Raw genomic sequence first — 13,729 nt, forward strand, 5'->3', positions numbered from 1 at the left:
GTAGCAATCCTGAAATCGCCCAAAGAAGCATATTAAAATTGATCAATGCAACAAACAAAATAAAGGGCAAGAAAGAGACACCCGGGAGACAGGAACACGGACGGTCTTAGACGTGTGTCTTATTTCTCCCTGCTTTGCTTCCCGTCTTTCCGCCCTTGATGGCGCACTTGACTAACAAGTACAGAACGCATTGAACAAAACATACCCAGTCGTCATAGAGACGTCAACAGAAATGAAGCATCGTAGCTCTTTCAAATCACAAGACATCGGTCATGCAATTTAGCCGCGGATTCGGATAGTTCGCCAACTTCAATACCAAACGAGCGGAAATGTCTATCTGAAGGCTTGCAGTGGTGATACATCCAAGCCACCGCCGACGATCCTCTCAATCTCAACGGTGGAAGTGAGCTCAAAAAGACCCTTCGTCCGCAATTACATCTGATGAAACAGGCGCTGCTGAGCGATTTGTTTTACCTGGCTGAAGCTGATACCGAAAGACCCTGTCTGTCGGCAACGACCCTTTTACAAAGCCAACTCGAGTCTAGCCTCCTCTCAGCTGTGCTCACAGCCAAGCCGGGAACCGTTACTCGAATTGCGCGATGGCTTTGGGCTGGATCTTGGAAAAGAGATGATGGGTTGCTAGCTCGGAATGGAACGGACGTGCCCATTATGCCTCGGTCGCGAGCTATATCACGCGTAGCAATGCTTTGTTTGGATTCGAATACAAACAAAAATGTCACTCTCCCTGGACGACGGTTAATGACGACGGGGTCTATATCATGACCCGGCGGTTCGGAGTGGGCATAACTAAGATGAACACCTACCGAGATGAGTTTAGGGACCCATGGATCTTAGAAACATGCATATAATATGTGCAGTTAAGTAACCACTAGTCTCACATGCTATTAACGCATGTCTCTGGGCAGGAATGTGAAAGCCGATATCACCAATTCTCTCTAATTACTGTATCCATTTGAATCCTTCTTCCTCATCAAGACGTAACGGTTACGAATTCACATGTCTAAGCCTCGCGATCCTGCAATCGACGCTCTCCCGCGGATTGTCGTAAGCATCATCTCCCGTTGCTCTACGGTATTGGGGCGGGCGGCAGGTAAGCCTCCTTCGCCTACGCACTTATCAACGAATGCCTCGTGCTTGACAGGCTTTCCAAGGGGTCATCCACCTCATGGCAGGGTTTCCACCAAAAAGCGGGGGAGAGACAAGGCTAACTTGTTCTTCACCAAGTTTCCAGAAAAGACACAAGCTGGCTCCTTGCTCGACTTATTATTTCCGATCTTTATGGGATGAGCTACCTAACCTAGACAATAATGTTTGCTTCTTTAAGTTTTTAGTCTCTTACTCTCACTTAGCTGCGGAGCAAATGAGATTAAACGTTGAGTAGCTTGTGCTCCCGTGTGAGTGGTTGCCTCTCATGTACACTAAAGCACAGCGATGGAGTTTGTAGATGTTGAGTTTTTTCTCTTCGTCTGAATGCAGCCAGCTGTGAGGTCACTTTTCTTTCCCCTGACTGTCATCAAGTGGAGAGTTTGCGAAGAATTTACCGAACAATAAAGGCATGGAAACTTACACCGTCATTGAAATGACCACGGAGAACCGGAGCGAGTTGACGGTTACATAATCCCTGCGTGTCATCTCGATTCTCTGTAGATCACCAGAATTCGAAGTTCACCAGAAGCTTTTCACCGGAACAACCAGCAAGGATGTCGTATCCTGCCCTGCCTGGTTGATCGTCCCTTTCCCACTCCGCATAAAATCGTATTTTGAATCGCTGGGACAAACATCTGCGAAGATCGTGTGCAAATCGAGATTGTGAAGACGCTATGTACATGTACGCATCCATTCACGGTAGATGATATTGCGATGCGTCAGCGACGCTATGCAACATAACGCGGCCCCGAGTATTTGGGTCTATGGACTCGGAGCACTAATAGCTTAGCTCTTAAGTTTGCTGGGAACATGGATTAAAATATGGATAATGAATGTTTTGTTATTTGTGCCTTGGAAAGTTTGCCGGTGCACGTCTCTCCTGTTCATGGACGTAATTTATTCAGCTGAACGGATAATATGGCCTGAAATGTTTTCATTAATTTCCTAATGTTTAGTTTAATGGCATGGATTGATTGAGCGGGCAAGAGGATAAATGGAAGAAAAAGAAAAGAGAAAAACCAGGGTTGCAGTCATGTCCCTGCAGGTACAGCAGCCACAGTAGGATCCAGGAACGAAATGTATCTCATTGGTTGACTTTCCTCAGATCCTCCACTCTCAACCTTTCTTTTGATTCTTCTGCAGTGCCTGGAGAGCGCTGTGGCTCGGTTGCAGAACAAGTCTAGCAGAGCCTTTTTCTCCTACTCACTCTCACTAGCAAAGGGGAGATGACTACCCGATGTGGGTAGAAAGACACCAGTCGGGCAGCCAGCGCCAGGCCGCGGTGCCGCTTGTATTCTTTTGGGAAACGTCAACGTTGACGGGAGGAACCCGTAGAGACGGTGCAGCGCCTTTTGACCTTTTGGGAGAGTTGGTCGGGCCCCCTTCGCCGGACCATGGAGCATAGGCTGGAGCTACTAATTAGCGAGAAAGCTGGACTGACGAACGGTGGTTTTGGTTTCTAAACCCTCAGACATTGCTACGCGAATGGGGAATGCTATTTTTCTCCTTCTTTTGGCGAGGACCACTTTCGTCTAGTGGTGGCACTGTAACACATGGCACAGCTCGTTGAAACGCATATGACTGTAATATGATGCGATGGAAAGAATCATCCGTATTGGCGTGAGGGGCAGGTTTAATTTGCTTCCCATATTCGAGAGGGGAAGGTCCTGTAGAGTCCAATGAGACTTGGTTGAATGAGACGAACCAAAGGGATGATAGATCTGTTGACTGGATGATCTGAACTAACAGGATGCCTTTAGCCTTTAGGCATTGCAATTACCTGTATATGCCGTCAATCATCATCATATGTAACGTGCAGAGTCTGAGAGTCTGCTGTAGATGAGATTAGGTATTCGATCTAGGGACAGCTGCTAGGTTTAGGACGCCCGGAATAATTGGTCCAAGGTCTAAACTTAAATGGAGTGACCAAACTATTTTGTCTCTTTTACTCTCCAGCTGCAAGAAGTGATAGTGATATTTCAGACACTTGGTAGATCTTTTGCCCTTTTGCGAGATTCATCACAGACACTAGGTATAGACCTGTCTCTCGGCCTCGAAGCGTGGTTCCCGTACAGTTGGCTAAGACTGTTCTATCTGGATACTCGTGTCCCTCCCTTGTTCCAAACATCCATCCGTCCTTGGCTTTCACAGGCTGCCATCGTGTAAGGCACAGTTAGGCTTTTTATTGAACCCCTGTTTTTTCTCGTCAAGATCGCAACACCATGGGATAAGCATATTCTGGACGATGGGCTATCCGCCACCGCATTCACCTACGCCATCTCAATCTAAATCTACAATACCTGTCTGAATCTAGAATGTGCATGTGTCTCTTGTCACTTTCCTATTAAGCCATACACCTGGCTCATAGCATTATCCTGGTTCGCTGTTCCTGGACCCCCTGCTATAGAGGCCTACTTGGTGTTGGTGTCGACTGACTCAACGGGCCCCTCTGAACCAGCAATTTAGCGTCCAAAAAAGAGCCTTCACCAGCTGAAAAGGGCCCAGCAGCGTTGCTTCCCCGGGGTGGCTATTCGGCCAATGATATTGCGGGAGTTCGTCTGGTAGTTCTGCTTGGTGGTCCTTTGGGTTGGCTGGTTTTTCTTTGCAGTCCACTGTAGCTGGAGATTTTGAGAAAGACGGGTATCAAACAGCCATACGGAAAAGACGCCGCCCGCTGCGAGGTTGAAAGCCACGAGGCGCACCAACACCACCTAGAGGCACTGTAACGGTTACACATATTGGCAGGCCTCCTCTGTATGGCCCCCGTATCTAGACGGACCTGAATTGTGCCATCTTTTTTTTTTTTTTTTTTTTTTTTGTCATGACAGTGAATTTGCCTGCCCCCTTTGGAATGAACCTGTAACGTAGAACATCGTGTTTTTCTTCTTTTTGACGTGCTTTCACGGGTCACTCGTAATCAAGTATTTGTCTTGGTTGTTGTCTTGGCTGAGTCTCGTTTCTTCTTCTCCCCGCGCCACCTGCAACAGTTCCAGTTCTCGTGGTTCTTGTCGCTCGCTCTCCCTTGTCTCATTTCTTAGTCCCTGAGGTGGGATCACTTCCGTCCGGGCTGTCCACTGCGTCCAAAAGACTTTTTTTCTTCACTCCTCGCTGTCGAAACGAGCTTCAACATCAACACAAACTACAGACGTATCAAAGCTCAAGCTTCCCTCTTTTAGCTTGTCAACTTCCAAGTTTGTGATCGATTGCACCTCCGATCCATCGGTTCTATCACTCATTTGGGATGCATCTCGTCTCCCTGTAGAGGCGGATTCATATTACAGCGGCGCCCGAGCTCCCCTGTAGCTGGACCTGTAGCCCTGGTCCTCTGTACTGTACTTGGTGGTAAGCGACAGTACGGTAAGGTTACCCCCCGGCGCTTTTCTGGCCTGGCCTGGGCTCCAACTGCGAGAACATCCTGGTCATTGAAATTCGTTCTACCCGCCCTGCCAATCCGGCTTCCCCGTCCCAGTCCCAGTTCCCAGTCAAAGAGTCAACGCTTTCGCGCAGGGTGCTTCTTTGCGTAGGTGCTGCGAACTTTTCTACTTTCTACTTTCCAAAGCACAAGCACCAAGCACGGCTGAAGCTGTTGATTGCATTATTCTTCTAATCGACTATCGCACGCCGGCTGGGTCAGGTTGTCTTGTTCTTGTCTGAGACGAGATTCGGCGTCAATTCTTCAACCGTGGGGTCTCGACTGTGCCCCATCATTTTCCATTTCCACTGGAACTATACCTCTGGAACCATCCCACACCGGAACGCATTCTCGAGACCGACTATTCTCGCTTGTCTTCTTCTACACCGACCGACTTCCGACCGACTCCTTTGGTTAGATAGCCTTTGCTTTTTGACTGAAACGAAGCGACTTCTTTCTTTTTTTCCTTCGTTGTGTAGCTGGTTTGTCGACAACTCGAAACAATACTCGGCCCCCTCGATCACGATCCGCCGATCCTTCCAACCCAATCGTATCGAAACACTACATTCGCTCTGGCTCGACTTGTGCCAAAATTCCAGTCGCAAATTCAATCCTCTGTTCTAGATCCGACAGCGATGGCCAAGAGCTGTTGCTACATTTTGTCAAATTCAACCCGTTCATTTCAACCTCTTCCTTGTGCTGCTACGGTTCCAACAGGAAGGAGGCCGCAGTAGAGCAGAGTGAAGTGACTAATTGAACATCACGCAACGAAACGACGACAACGAACCCTTGATACCCACTGATTCAGAAACAAAACTTTCATTTTGCCAGCGGCCATAATCCTGCCCGCTGGGCGACCAAAGTTTTTGCCAGCCTCTGGCGCCCAGCAGCAGTCAATCAAATCGAAACGAACCGAGTTCTTCGACCCTCAAGTGTGCAGCACACCATGGCACCCCTCGCCATCTCTGTACCCGACGCTCCGGGCTCGCCAAATGCAGCCCGAACAAAATTTGCCTTTTATGGTAATCGACAACGAGACAGCGAGAACAGCCTCATGCCCGGTACTTCGAGTGAGGCTTCGCCTTATGCCTCACCGATGACTTCACCAATGATGTCTCCGTTAGCATCGCCCCGTGTGCAGCTCAAGCCATTTGGCGCCGCCTACCGCCATGCTCGTCAACCTTCGGACGAGTCTTTGTCACATTTACCTCCTCTGCCGATTTCGCCAAGATGGGACTCCATGTCCAACCCTTCAAAATTCATGCTCGGACAATCAATATCGCAACGTGCAGCATCTCCGTTTGACTCTCCCCACTCTCCATCTCCTCTAAGTTACGACACTGCAGCAAGCACTCCTGTTGACTCCCGAAACACATCTCCGACATTTCTGACATCCAAATCGTCACTGGCTGACCTTCGCGCCTACGACTCCCTGCCACCCGCCGTGGAGAACTTCTCGCGGCCGCGGAAGCAAAGTATCCGCCAGCCAATCGCAGACGCGACTAAGCCACGACTAGCCCACAACGCTTCAGGGACCGCTACCTCCAACCCCGGTCTCAATCCCGCCGACCAGTATTTGGAGCTCGTTACTTCTTCTCAACATCCCCTTTGGCCTCCTCAACGTCCTCGTGGCCCTTCAGTTTCTTCTTGTCAATCTTCTTCAACTTATCAATCTGTAATTTCTCCTCCTCCTCCCAACGACTTTTATGACCCAAGAGCGCCTCGTGCTCGGACGGCTACTGGTGCGACATCATCAGCAGCACGGCCTCCTTTAAGCTACTCCAACGGAGGCTCTGCCTCACCAAGCCCTGTCATCGCCCCGTGGATGAGTGGTGAAGAATTTCGCTCGAGCTATCGCTCTCAGTATACAGATATAACTGCGCCCGGTACCGCCGTTACCGAGCGAAGCAGCGTTCTCACAAAGGACAGCTCTGTTACATCATTATACCCTAGCCAGGAAAGCGCAGAGCAAGAAGCCAACTCTAACAACGAACCCGACGCTGATCACGACGAGCCGAGTCTTGATGATGTTATGGGCATGTACGAGCGAGGCTTCGACGACGACGACGAAGAGGTGAATTACCAAAACACCACTACAAACAAGCGACCAGTATCATCGCAATCCGACATGGGTCAACGACGAAGCATTCGAGATGATGAGGATGATGAGGATTTCCCACAAAGAGAGGTCCAGGAATCCACTTCAACACTCGACATGGAAATTCGAATGTCAAAGATGATCTTTACATCACCAGCCTTTACATCATCTGTACCTCACATCGCCGAAAAGCATGTGGTGGAAAACTACAGCAGCCCCGAGCTCCCCGAAAAACGAGATTCGGCCAAGTCATTAGACTCAGAGCCTTCCGTTAAATCACACAAACCTCTCTCCATTGCTGAGCCTGGCTCTGCGCGCTCAGAAACATTTGCTGTACCTCTTTCACCACCTGGATCTACCCTGGCACCCGTATTTGAACCCACCAATCGACCCGAAACCCCAGAGTCAAGGGTCAACTCTGAATACGCGTCAGAGCCAGTGCCCGAACCTGCGCCCGAACCAGTGTCTGAACCAGTGTCTGAACCCACACCAGCCCCCAAGGCCGAGCTCAAGCCTGAGCCAGTCTCAACGCCTCCTCCAGTTGCCATTCCCGAGCCCGTTGAGCCCGAGGACCCTAGCTCTCGTGACCGATATGGTTTCAAGAAGGAGAACCAGTATGTGACGCGACAGCAATACGATAATTGGAATGCAGGATACACCGAGTACTTGGCACGTCGAAAGAAGAAGTGGAATGCCTACCTCAAGGACAATGCTCTGATGACGGACCACCCTAACCGATTTCCTGCTCCCAATGCAAAGACGAAACGATTTGTTCGCAAGGGCATTCCTCCAGAATGGCGCGGCGCAGCTTGGTTTTACTATGCTGGAGGACCTGCTATTCTGGCCAAGCACTCAGGTCTCTACGACAAGCTAACAACTAAACGAGCTAAGGACGTTGATGCTGAAGCTATCGAGCGAGATCTGCACCGCACATTCCCTGACAACATTAAGTTTAAGCCTCCAGGTGGCATGGAGACAACGTCAAGCAGCAGCGCCAGAGAAAGCCAGTCGACAATGACGGATTCCACTCGCAGCTCTAGCCCAGCTCCCCCGAATGTTGAGGGAGAGACACCAGTCATTACTTCCCTCCGCCGTGTGCTTCACGCTTTCGCTGTGTATAACCCTCGCATTGGTTACTGCCAAAGTTTGAACTTCTTGGCTGGTCTTCTGCTGCTCTTTGTTGATACCGAGGAGCAGTGCTTTTGGCTACTGAACGTTATTACACGCATCTATCTTCCTGGCACCCACGAGATGAGTCTTGAGGGTTCCAAGATTGACCTGGGGGTGCTCATGACTGAAATGCGCACTTCTATGCCTGCTGTCTGGGACAAGGTTGGCGGAGAGCTTGAGGCTGATCCCAACTCTCGACCCTCCACAAGCAAGTCAATTCGTCTTACTCGTTCGCGCCGCAAGGAACTCGCACGCATGTCAACACCTACAGACAGACTTCCACCAATTACACTTTGCATGACGGCATGGTTCATGAGCTGCTTCATTGGAACACTACCTATCGAAACCACCCTCCGCGTATGGGATGTGTTCTTCTATGAAGGATCCAAGACCCTTTTCCGCATTGCATTGGCCATCTTCAAGCAAGGCGAGAGCGAGATCCGAGCTGTGGCCGATCCCATGGAAATGTTTGGCGTGGTGCAATCAATGCCCCGCCGCCTCATCGATGCCAACGCCCTTATGGAGGCCTGCTTCAAGCGGCGGAATGGCTTCGGGCATCTCAGTCAGGTTCAGATTGACGAGAAACGCCAACAACGTCGAGCCAAGGCACAATTGGATAGAGTCCGCCAAGGCAAGACCTGGAACAACTAAGAAATTAAACGTCTTAGCCAAGTTCAACAACATACCTTACTACATCTCATCTCTATACACCCACAACACTCCTTCAACATCTCATTTTCTATCAGCTTCTTTCTCATTTCGGCACACCCCGGCACACACCAACATGGTCGTGGAAGCCGCCGACACTCATCATGGAACGGCGTTTCAATGGAAGACATGTCTCTTTATCGATTTAGCCCGCATTGTGTCTGCATTTTTTCTCCTTTATTCTCTTTTCAACTCCAACTTTTCTTCTTTCATTTTCATTTTTCTTTATTCTTCAACTGCCCCTCACACAGGGGAGTTGTTTGTTTACTATGTATGTACGTCAAGCAGCGGGGAGGGAACAGCGTTGGTACGGTTGGAATGTACAGGATGGAATGGTACCCAAAAAAGGAACATTGTTTTACTTAATGACGATGGTTTACGGCTGCATTGCGATAAGACAAAAACGCACCACCACGCCCCCAAAAGCACTTGGTGTGAACTGCTACACAAGGGACATGGCAAGGTTGTAAGGACTGGCAAAAAGGTCCTGGTGGTGCTTGCTTTTCATATAGAAGGGGGAGGGAAAATTACGTACGAACTGGCTAGAACCTGTCGAGGAGTAGATTTGGGGGATACTTTTGATACCCTAATGGAATGAAAGATAATTACACGACGGTCAAACGCGCACTGCCTGCATGTGATAAAATGTTTCACGTTTAACATCCTAACATCTATGTACTTTCGTTTACTTCATGAGCTTGGTTAAAAGCCTGAGAGCTCAATACCAAGGATACATAGCCATACGAGATGAAAGTGCCCTCATGGCCACACCCCTTATGGGTGTTCAAGTTGGCTGCTACCTTTGCTTTGATCCATTCCTCGTTCCTCATCTTCTCCAGATCCACCTTCAAGATGTTTTAGTTTGTGTCAAGCTTTTCAACCATAAACCAGGAGCTGTCCTCATGCAGCAAGTTGCCCTCAATCCCAATAGGCTTTACCTAGACGTTGGGAGGGAAAGTAGGTGGGCCCATGGCGTGTTTTTCGACTTCCTTTTTAGCTGCTTGGTCGAAAGCGGGACGATCGTTCTGGTACTGCTGCGCAATGCGGTCTTCGAGAGGGCTATCGAGCTGCGGCTCTTCAAGGAGGTTGCGAAGAGCCTCCAGCACAGAGTAGAGCTTCGTGCTGGGCTTCCAGGCGTCTGGCTTGAGGAGACCCAAGCAGATGTTGCCGAGATTGTCGTTTGTTATGTTGGGGTGGTAGATACGGGTGACGAACTTGACGACCGGGGGCTTGAAGGGGTAGTCGGTGGGAAGGGTGAGGAGGATGCCGAATTTGCCTGGGTGGTAGACGGTCGAGGGGGGCGCCGACAGGGTGACGTGCCAGGTGTGGATGGACTCGTTGGGAGGTAGAGACACGGAGAAGCCCTCAGGGGGTTCTTGGGAAATTTCGGCGAATTCCTGAGATTGTGTTAGATGAGGCAGAAGACAGGAAAGAAAAGACGTACCTTGGTGATGCGCTTGGCCATTGTGAAGGTGGTGTAGCTGAGCTATGTATGAATGGGGAATGTGGATGACGGCTTTAAATCCTTTCCTCCTGATATTTTGAGTACTTTTGTACTCAGTAAAGTATCGTGATGAATTGGTAGATAATAGATCGATGGGAAGAAGATGTGCGGGTTTGATGTCAGATGTATGTTATTGAAAGTTGGAGCTGGAGAAAGGGTGGAAGTGGAAAGCCATGACGATAGTGGGGTACTGCTGGAGCATAAAGGAAGCTGTGACTCTGCTGCCTGTAACAGATAAACTGCCAACTTCCATAGCGGAAAGCAGCATGCTGGAGTGGATTATGAAGATTGTGATTCACTTATTGGTATTCAGGGCCTCGCTGTTCAAAGAATCAGTGATTAAATTACCTGCGCAGATTCTATGAAAGGCTTACTGCAGTTATTCCTCTATTCTAAACTTGGGGCATGTATCACAACAGCTTGTGTGGGGCATGTAGGATGAAACAACAAGAAACAGCAAGCAATCTATTTGAAGTGGGCCAAGCAAGACTGCGTCTGCCCGTTCAACATCAAAAGGTACCGCCTAGGGAACGTTAAAGAGATTATTTCTTACAACGTCTAAAGTAACGTCAATCGTTGGAAGATCTGTAGTTATTCTTGACAACAAAGTCAATGACCAAAGACCCGGACTGAAAAACCTTATCATGATCATGTTAACGTATAGTTCGAAGGGGTTTCTTACCTTGTAAACCTGTATGATCATTTCTAGGCTGGTCTTCTCACGGCACGAGCCAACGGGTAACTGCTACATGTGTATGAGATATACTGCGCATTCGGGTATATACATTGCACTTATACCCAGAAGTAAAAGGCAGCATGTGGATAGCTGCACTGGGCCATCAGTAGCAAACAGAACGAACCAATAGATGCCCAGCAGCTGGCTGTGCCAAACATGCATATTATTCTTGTCTCAATAGCTACTCTTAACAATCAGGACTACCCTTTGGATATCACAGCAATAAATCACATCGCGTCAATCAGACCCATCGCAGGAGGAATTTTGAAAGTCAACTTTTGACCCTACCAAAAGGAGGGACATCGTGAATTAGGCTGTTCCGCTTCCCATCTCCTCCATGTATATCTAACCATTTACCAACGACAAAAATCCCATTGAAGCAAATCATATCGTTTAACTCTAACCGTCAGTACCGCTGCTTCTGAATGTCGCGCACAGCGCAGCATAGTGATGCGTCAGATCCAGGACGTTCTGAGGCAAGCTTGTCGCCTGGATGATGCTTCGGACCTTGACTGCTCCCTCGTCCTCGATCAGAGTCCGTATTGTGTGCAGGAGCTCGGGGCTGAACTCGCTGTACCATCGGTACTGCCATGTCACTAATCGGATGACGGACGCCACGGTCTCTCTTGTGCTCTTAGTCTTCTCGAAGACACGTAGAATGCCCGCCAGGGCCTTAGGGCTGAAGCGGATAGAAAGGCATGCGCGGTAGGCCTCAACGGCTTCGTCCATGTGCTGGAGACGCTCGGCAAGAGAGCCTAGAATCTCCCACTCCTCTGCCGACTTCTTGTACTGCATCTGCTGGGCGCGGTACTGAGCCATTTGGGTACGCCAGATTGTGTAAACCCGTAGATCCTCATAGAGAACCATGAAAAGACTATCCAGCCAACGCTCACAAAGACGCTTCGTGTTGAGCTTAGACAGATGTTCGTCGTTCTTGGTGGTCTGTAACTGTTAGCTTGGTTCGAAAATGGTATCACTCGAACTTACCTCGGCATCAGGCTTTGTCTCGCCTGGGTCGACGACGGTTGCTGGTTTCTCAATCTTCTGTTCACCATCACCATTGGTGGCAGGAGCATCGGCGTCGGTCTCCGCTTCAGACGTCTCCTCAGCAGGCTTTTCTGAGTTTTGATCCTCCGTCTCCTCGTCCCCGGTGACGGTTTGATCGGGTGTGCCTCGCAGACCATCGGTGCTGGGGGTTCGTTTCGAGGCATTTGGATGAGTAGACTCCTGCTTCTCTGTGCGATACTCGTCCTCCATAACGAATACATTGCTACGGATTTTCAGGAGTTGATCCCAACCAATCTTCGCAGTCATCTCGGTCAGAATATCATACGCCTTCTTGAAGGTGCCTCTGTAGGATGCTGCTCGCAGGTTGAGCAAGCTAGGGTCAACCTGCTCCGAGTATCGCGACTCAGGCTCGCTGTCAATCTCATCGAGGCGAGTTTCAGGAAGGGTTGGTAGAACGACTTCCTTTGGCTCTGGCATCATAGGGGTATCTTTGTCTTGGTAAGTAAACATGGGGCATGAGTTGAGGATTGTGAGCGCATTGTCCCAATCCTCCATGGTTACGTAGACTTGGGCTAGTCTGGCCCAAGTGCTGAATTCGGTAGGGGCAGCAACTGTCGCTCGGTCCGCACAGCCCAGAGACATTTTCAGTCTCTCTTCCTTCAGCTCAGGAGTAGATGCACCCTTAGCCTTGTGCAAGAGAAACTCGGCTTGAGTATCGAGCATGACATAGTCCATAGGGGTTTCTTGCAAAGACTGATGGAGGGTTCTGACACCAGCAACCTCTTCGTGACCCATAAACATAACCTTTGCTAGCAGAGATGAAACCTCAACACTTTGTGTTCGGAGCTTCTCAAACAGGTTAATTCCAGAAGCATATCGGCCGGTCGTTTCGAGGTACTTGAGCAGACCAGTAGTCAGATGGTTGGATACGTTGGTGGGCACTTGGACCACAGAGTCGGATCCCAATTGCCATCCTGGAAGGTTAGTCAGAGGCATAGCAGGCTGGTAGGAGACAACATACCCCTGAAGAAGAGTTGCTCTGCAGCATGAAGGAATCGATGCTCAGTTTCAGTGTTTGTAACAGGATTAAATCTTCGAACACCCATGATTTTTCGAATTGTGTCGCCGCTGCCGTCGTCGGCGTATGAGTATGCTCGAAGGACGCTGCAGAGGTAGGTCTCCAGCCAGAGGTCCTCTGAAGCCTTTCGTTTCTCGCCTCGCTCGTCGACACAGTAGCTCTCTACGGTTCCGGGAATCGAAACATGCACGCGCATGTCAAGTCGTGAGAATGCATTGTAACAACTGTCAGATGTTAGCATCCACGACGCCTGGAAGTGCTTGAAGTATGACGTACCAGAAGACACCCTCAACGATTTTGTTTGTCGCATTTGGCCCCGATTCTTTGTATGTCAAAGTGTTGATATACGCTGCTAAGCTAGCTGATGAAGATGCATCAACACCGGTAACATGGTGGTAAACGCCAGTCTGGAGAAGTCAGCTCGTTGTCTCCCTTGCGCCGATCGAGCTTGCGTACCTGCTTGGCTGGGTTTCGGACGCCGTGCTTCAAGAGATGCACAAGATCGGGAGGGCCGAGCTCTCGAAGACCAGCGAGAGATTCGGTTCGGGCATCAATCGACTCGTGGAGAATCTCCTCGGTAATTCTAGTTCAAGATTAGCTATTGTGGATGCCAAGCATCTCGGTAGTGTTGCGCCTCACTCAGGAACCGCTGGCGCGACCATGACTGCGATCTCCTCGTAATCGGTATCGGGGATCAGGGGCTGGTATTAGCTGGGAATCGTCAGAATCGCCTCCTGTGATGTGCAAGGAGGAAGATAGACGAGGTCGTTCGATTCGAGGGGTCCTTTGTTCGAGGTAAGATGCCAATGGTCCCTCCCTAAGATGGATCTGGCCTTGATAGCTCCAGC

At 49.6% G+C, this 13,729-nt stretch overlaps 3 protein-coding genes across 3 annotated transcripts; 1 reads left to right on the plus strand and 2 right to left on the minus strand.

Moving 5' to 3' along the window:
* Positions 1–5,173: 5,173 nt before the first annotated feature.
* B0J16DRAFT_198367 (uncharacterized protein) lies at positions 5,174–8,587 on the plus strand. Its single transcript, XM_046122915.1, has one exon. The coding sequence runs from the start codon at positions 5,526–5,528 to the stop codon at positions 8,496–8,498; it is 2,973 nt and encodes a 990-aa protein (XP_045978178.1). The 5' UTR covers positions 5,174–5,525; the 3' UTR covers positions 8,499–8,587.
* A 582-nt stretch (positions 8,588–9,169) lies between these two features.
* B0J16DRAFT_294267 (ubiquitin-conjugating enzyme/RWD-like protein) lies at positions 9,170–10,195 on the minus strand. Its single transcript, XM_046124386.1, has 2 exons — positions 10,000–10,195; positions 9,170–9,952 (listed from the first exon to the last, which is right to left on the minus strand). Exons 1-2 carry the CDS (start codon positions 10,018–10,020, stop codon positions 9,494–9,496), a joined length of 480 nt encoding a protein of 159 aa, XP_045978179.1. The 5' UTR covers positions 10,021–10,195; the 3' UTR covers positions 9,170–9,493.
* Positions 10,196–10,936: 741 nt separating this feature from the next.
* On the minus strand, positions 10,937–13,728 carry B0J16DRAFT_376434 (Chs5p-Arf1p-binding proteins-domain-containing protein). Its single transcript, XM_046130761.1, has 6 exons — positions 13,521–13,728; positions 13,338–13,464; positions 13,158–13,288; positions 12,825–13,105; positions 11,783–12,777; positions 10,937–11,737 (listed from the first exon to the last, which is right to left on the minus strand). The coding sequence occupies exons 1-6, from the start codon at positions 13,541–13,543 to the stop codon at positions 11,195–11,197; spliced, it is 2,100 nt and encodes a 699-aa protein (XP_045978180.1). The 5' UTR covers positions 13,544–13,728; the 3' UTR covers positions 10,937–11,194.
* Position 13,729: the final 1 nt, after the last annotated feature.

The sequence above is a fragment of the Fusarium flagelliforme genome, assembly GCF_020744385.1.
Source record: "Fusarium flagelliforme strain FIESC 12 MPI-CAGE-AA-0113 chromosome Unknown B0J16scaffold_8, whole genome shotgun sequence".
Lineage (NCBI taxonomy): Eukaryota > Fungi > Ascomycota > Sordariomycetes > Hypocreales > Nectriaceae > Fusarium > Fusarium flagelliforme.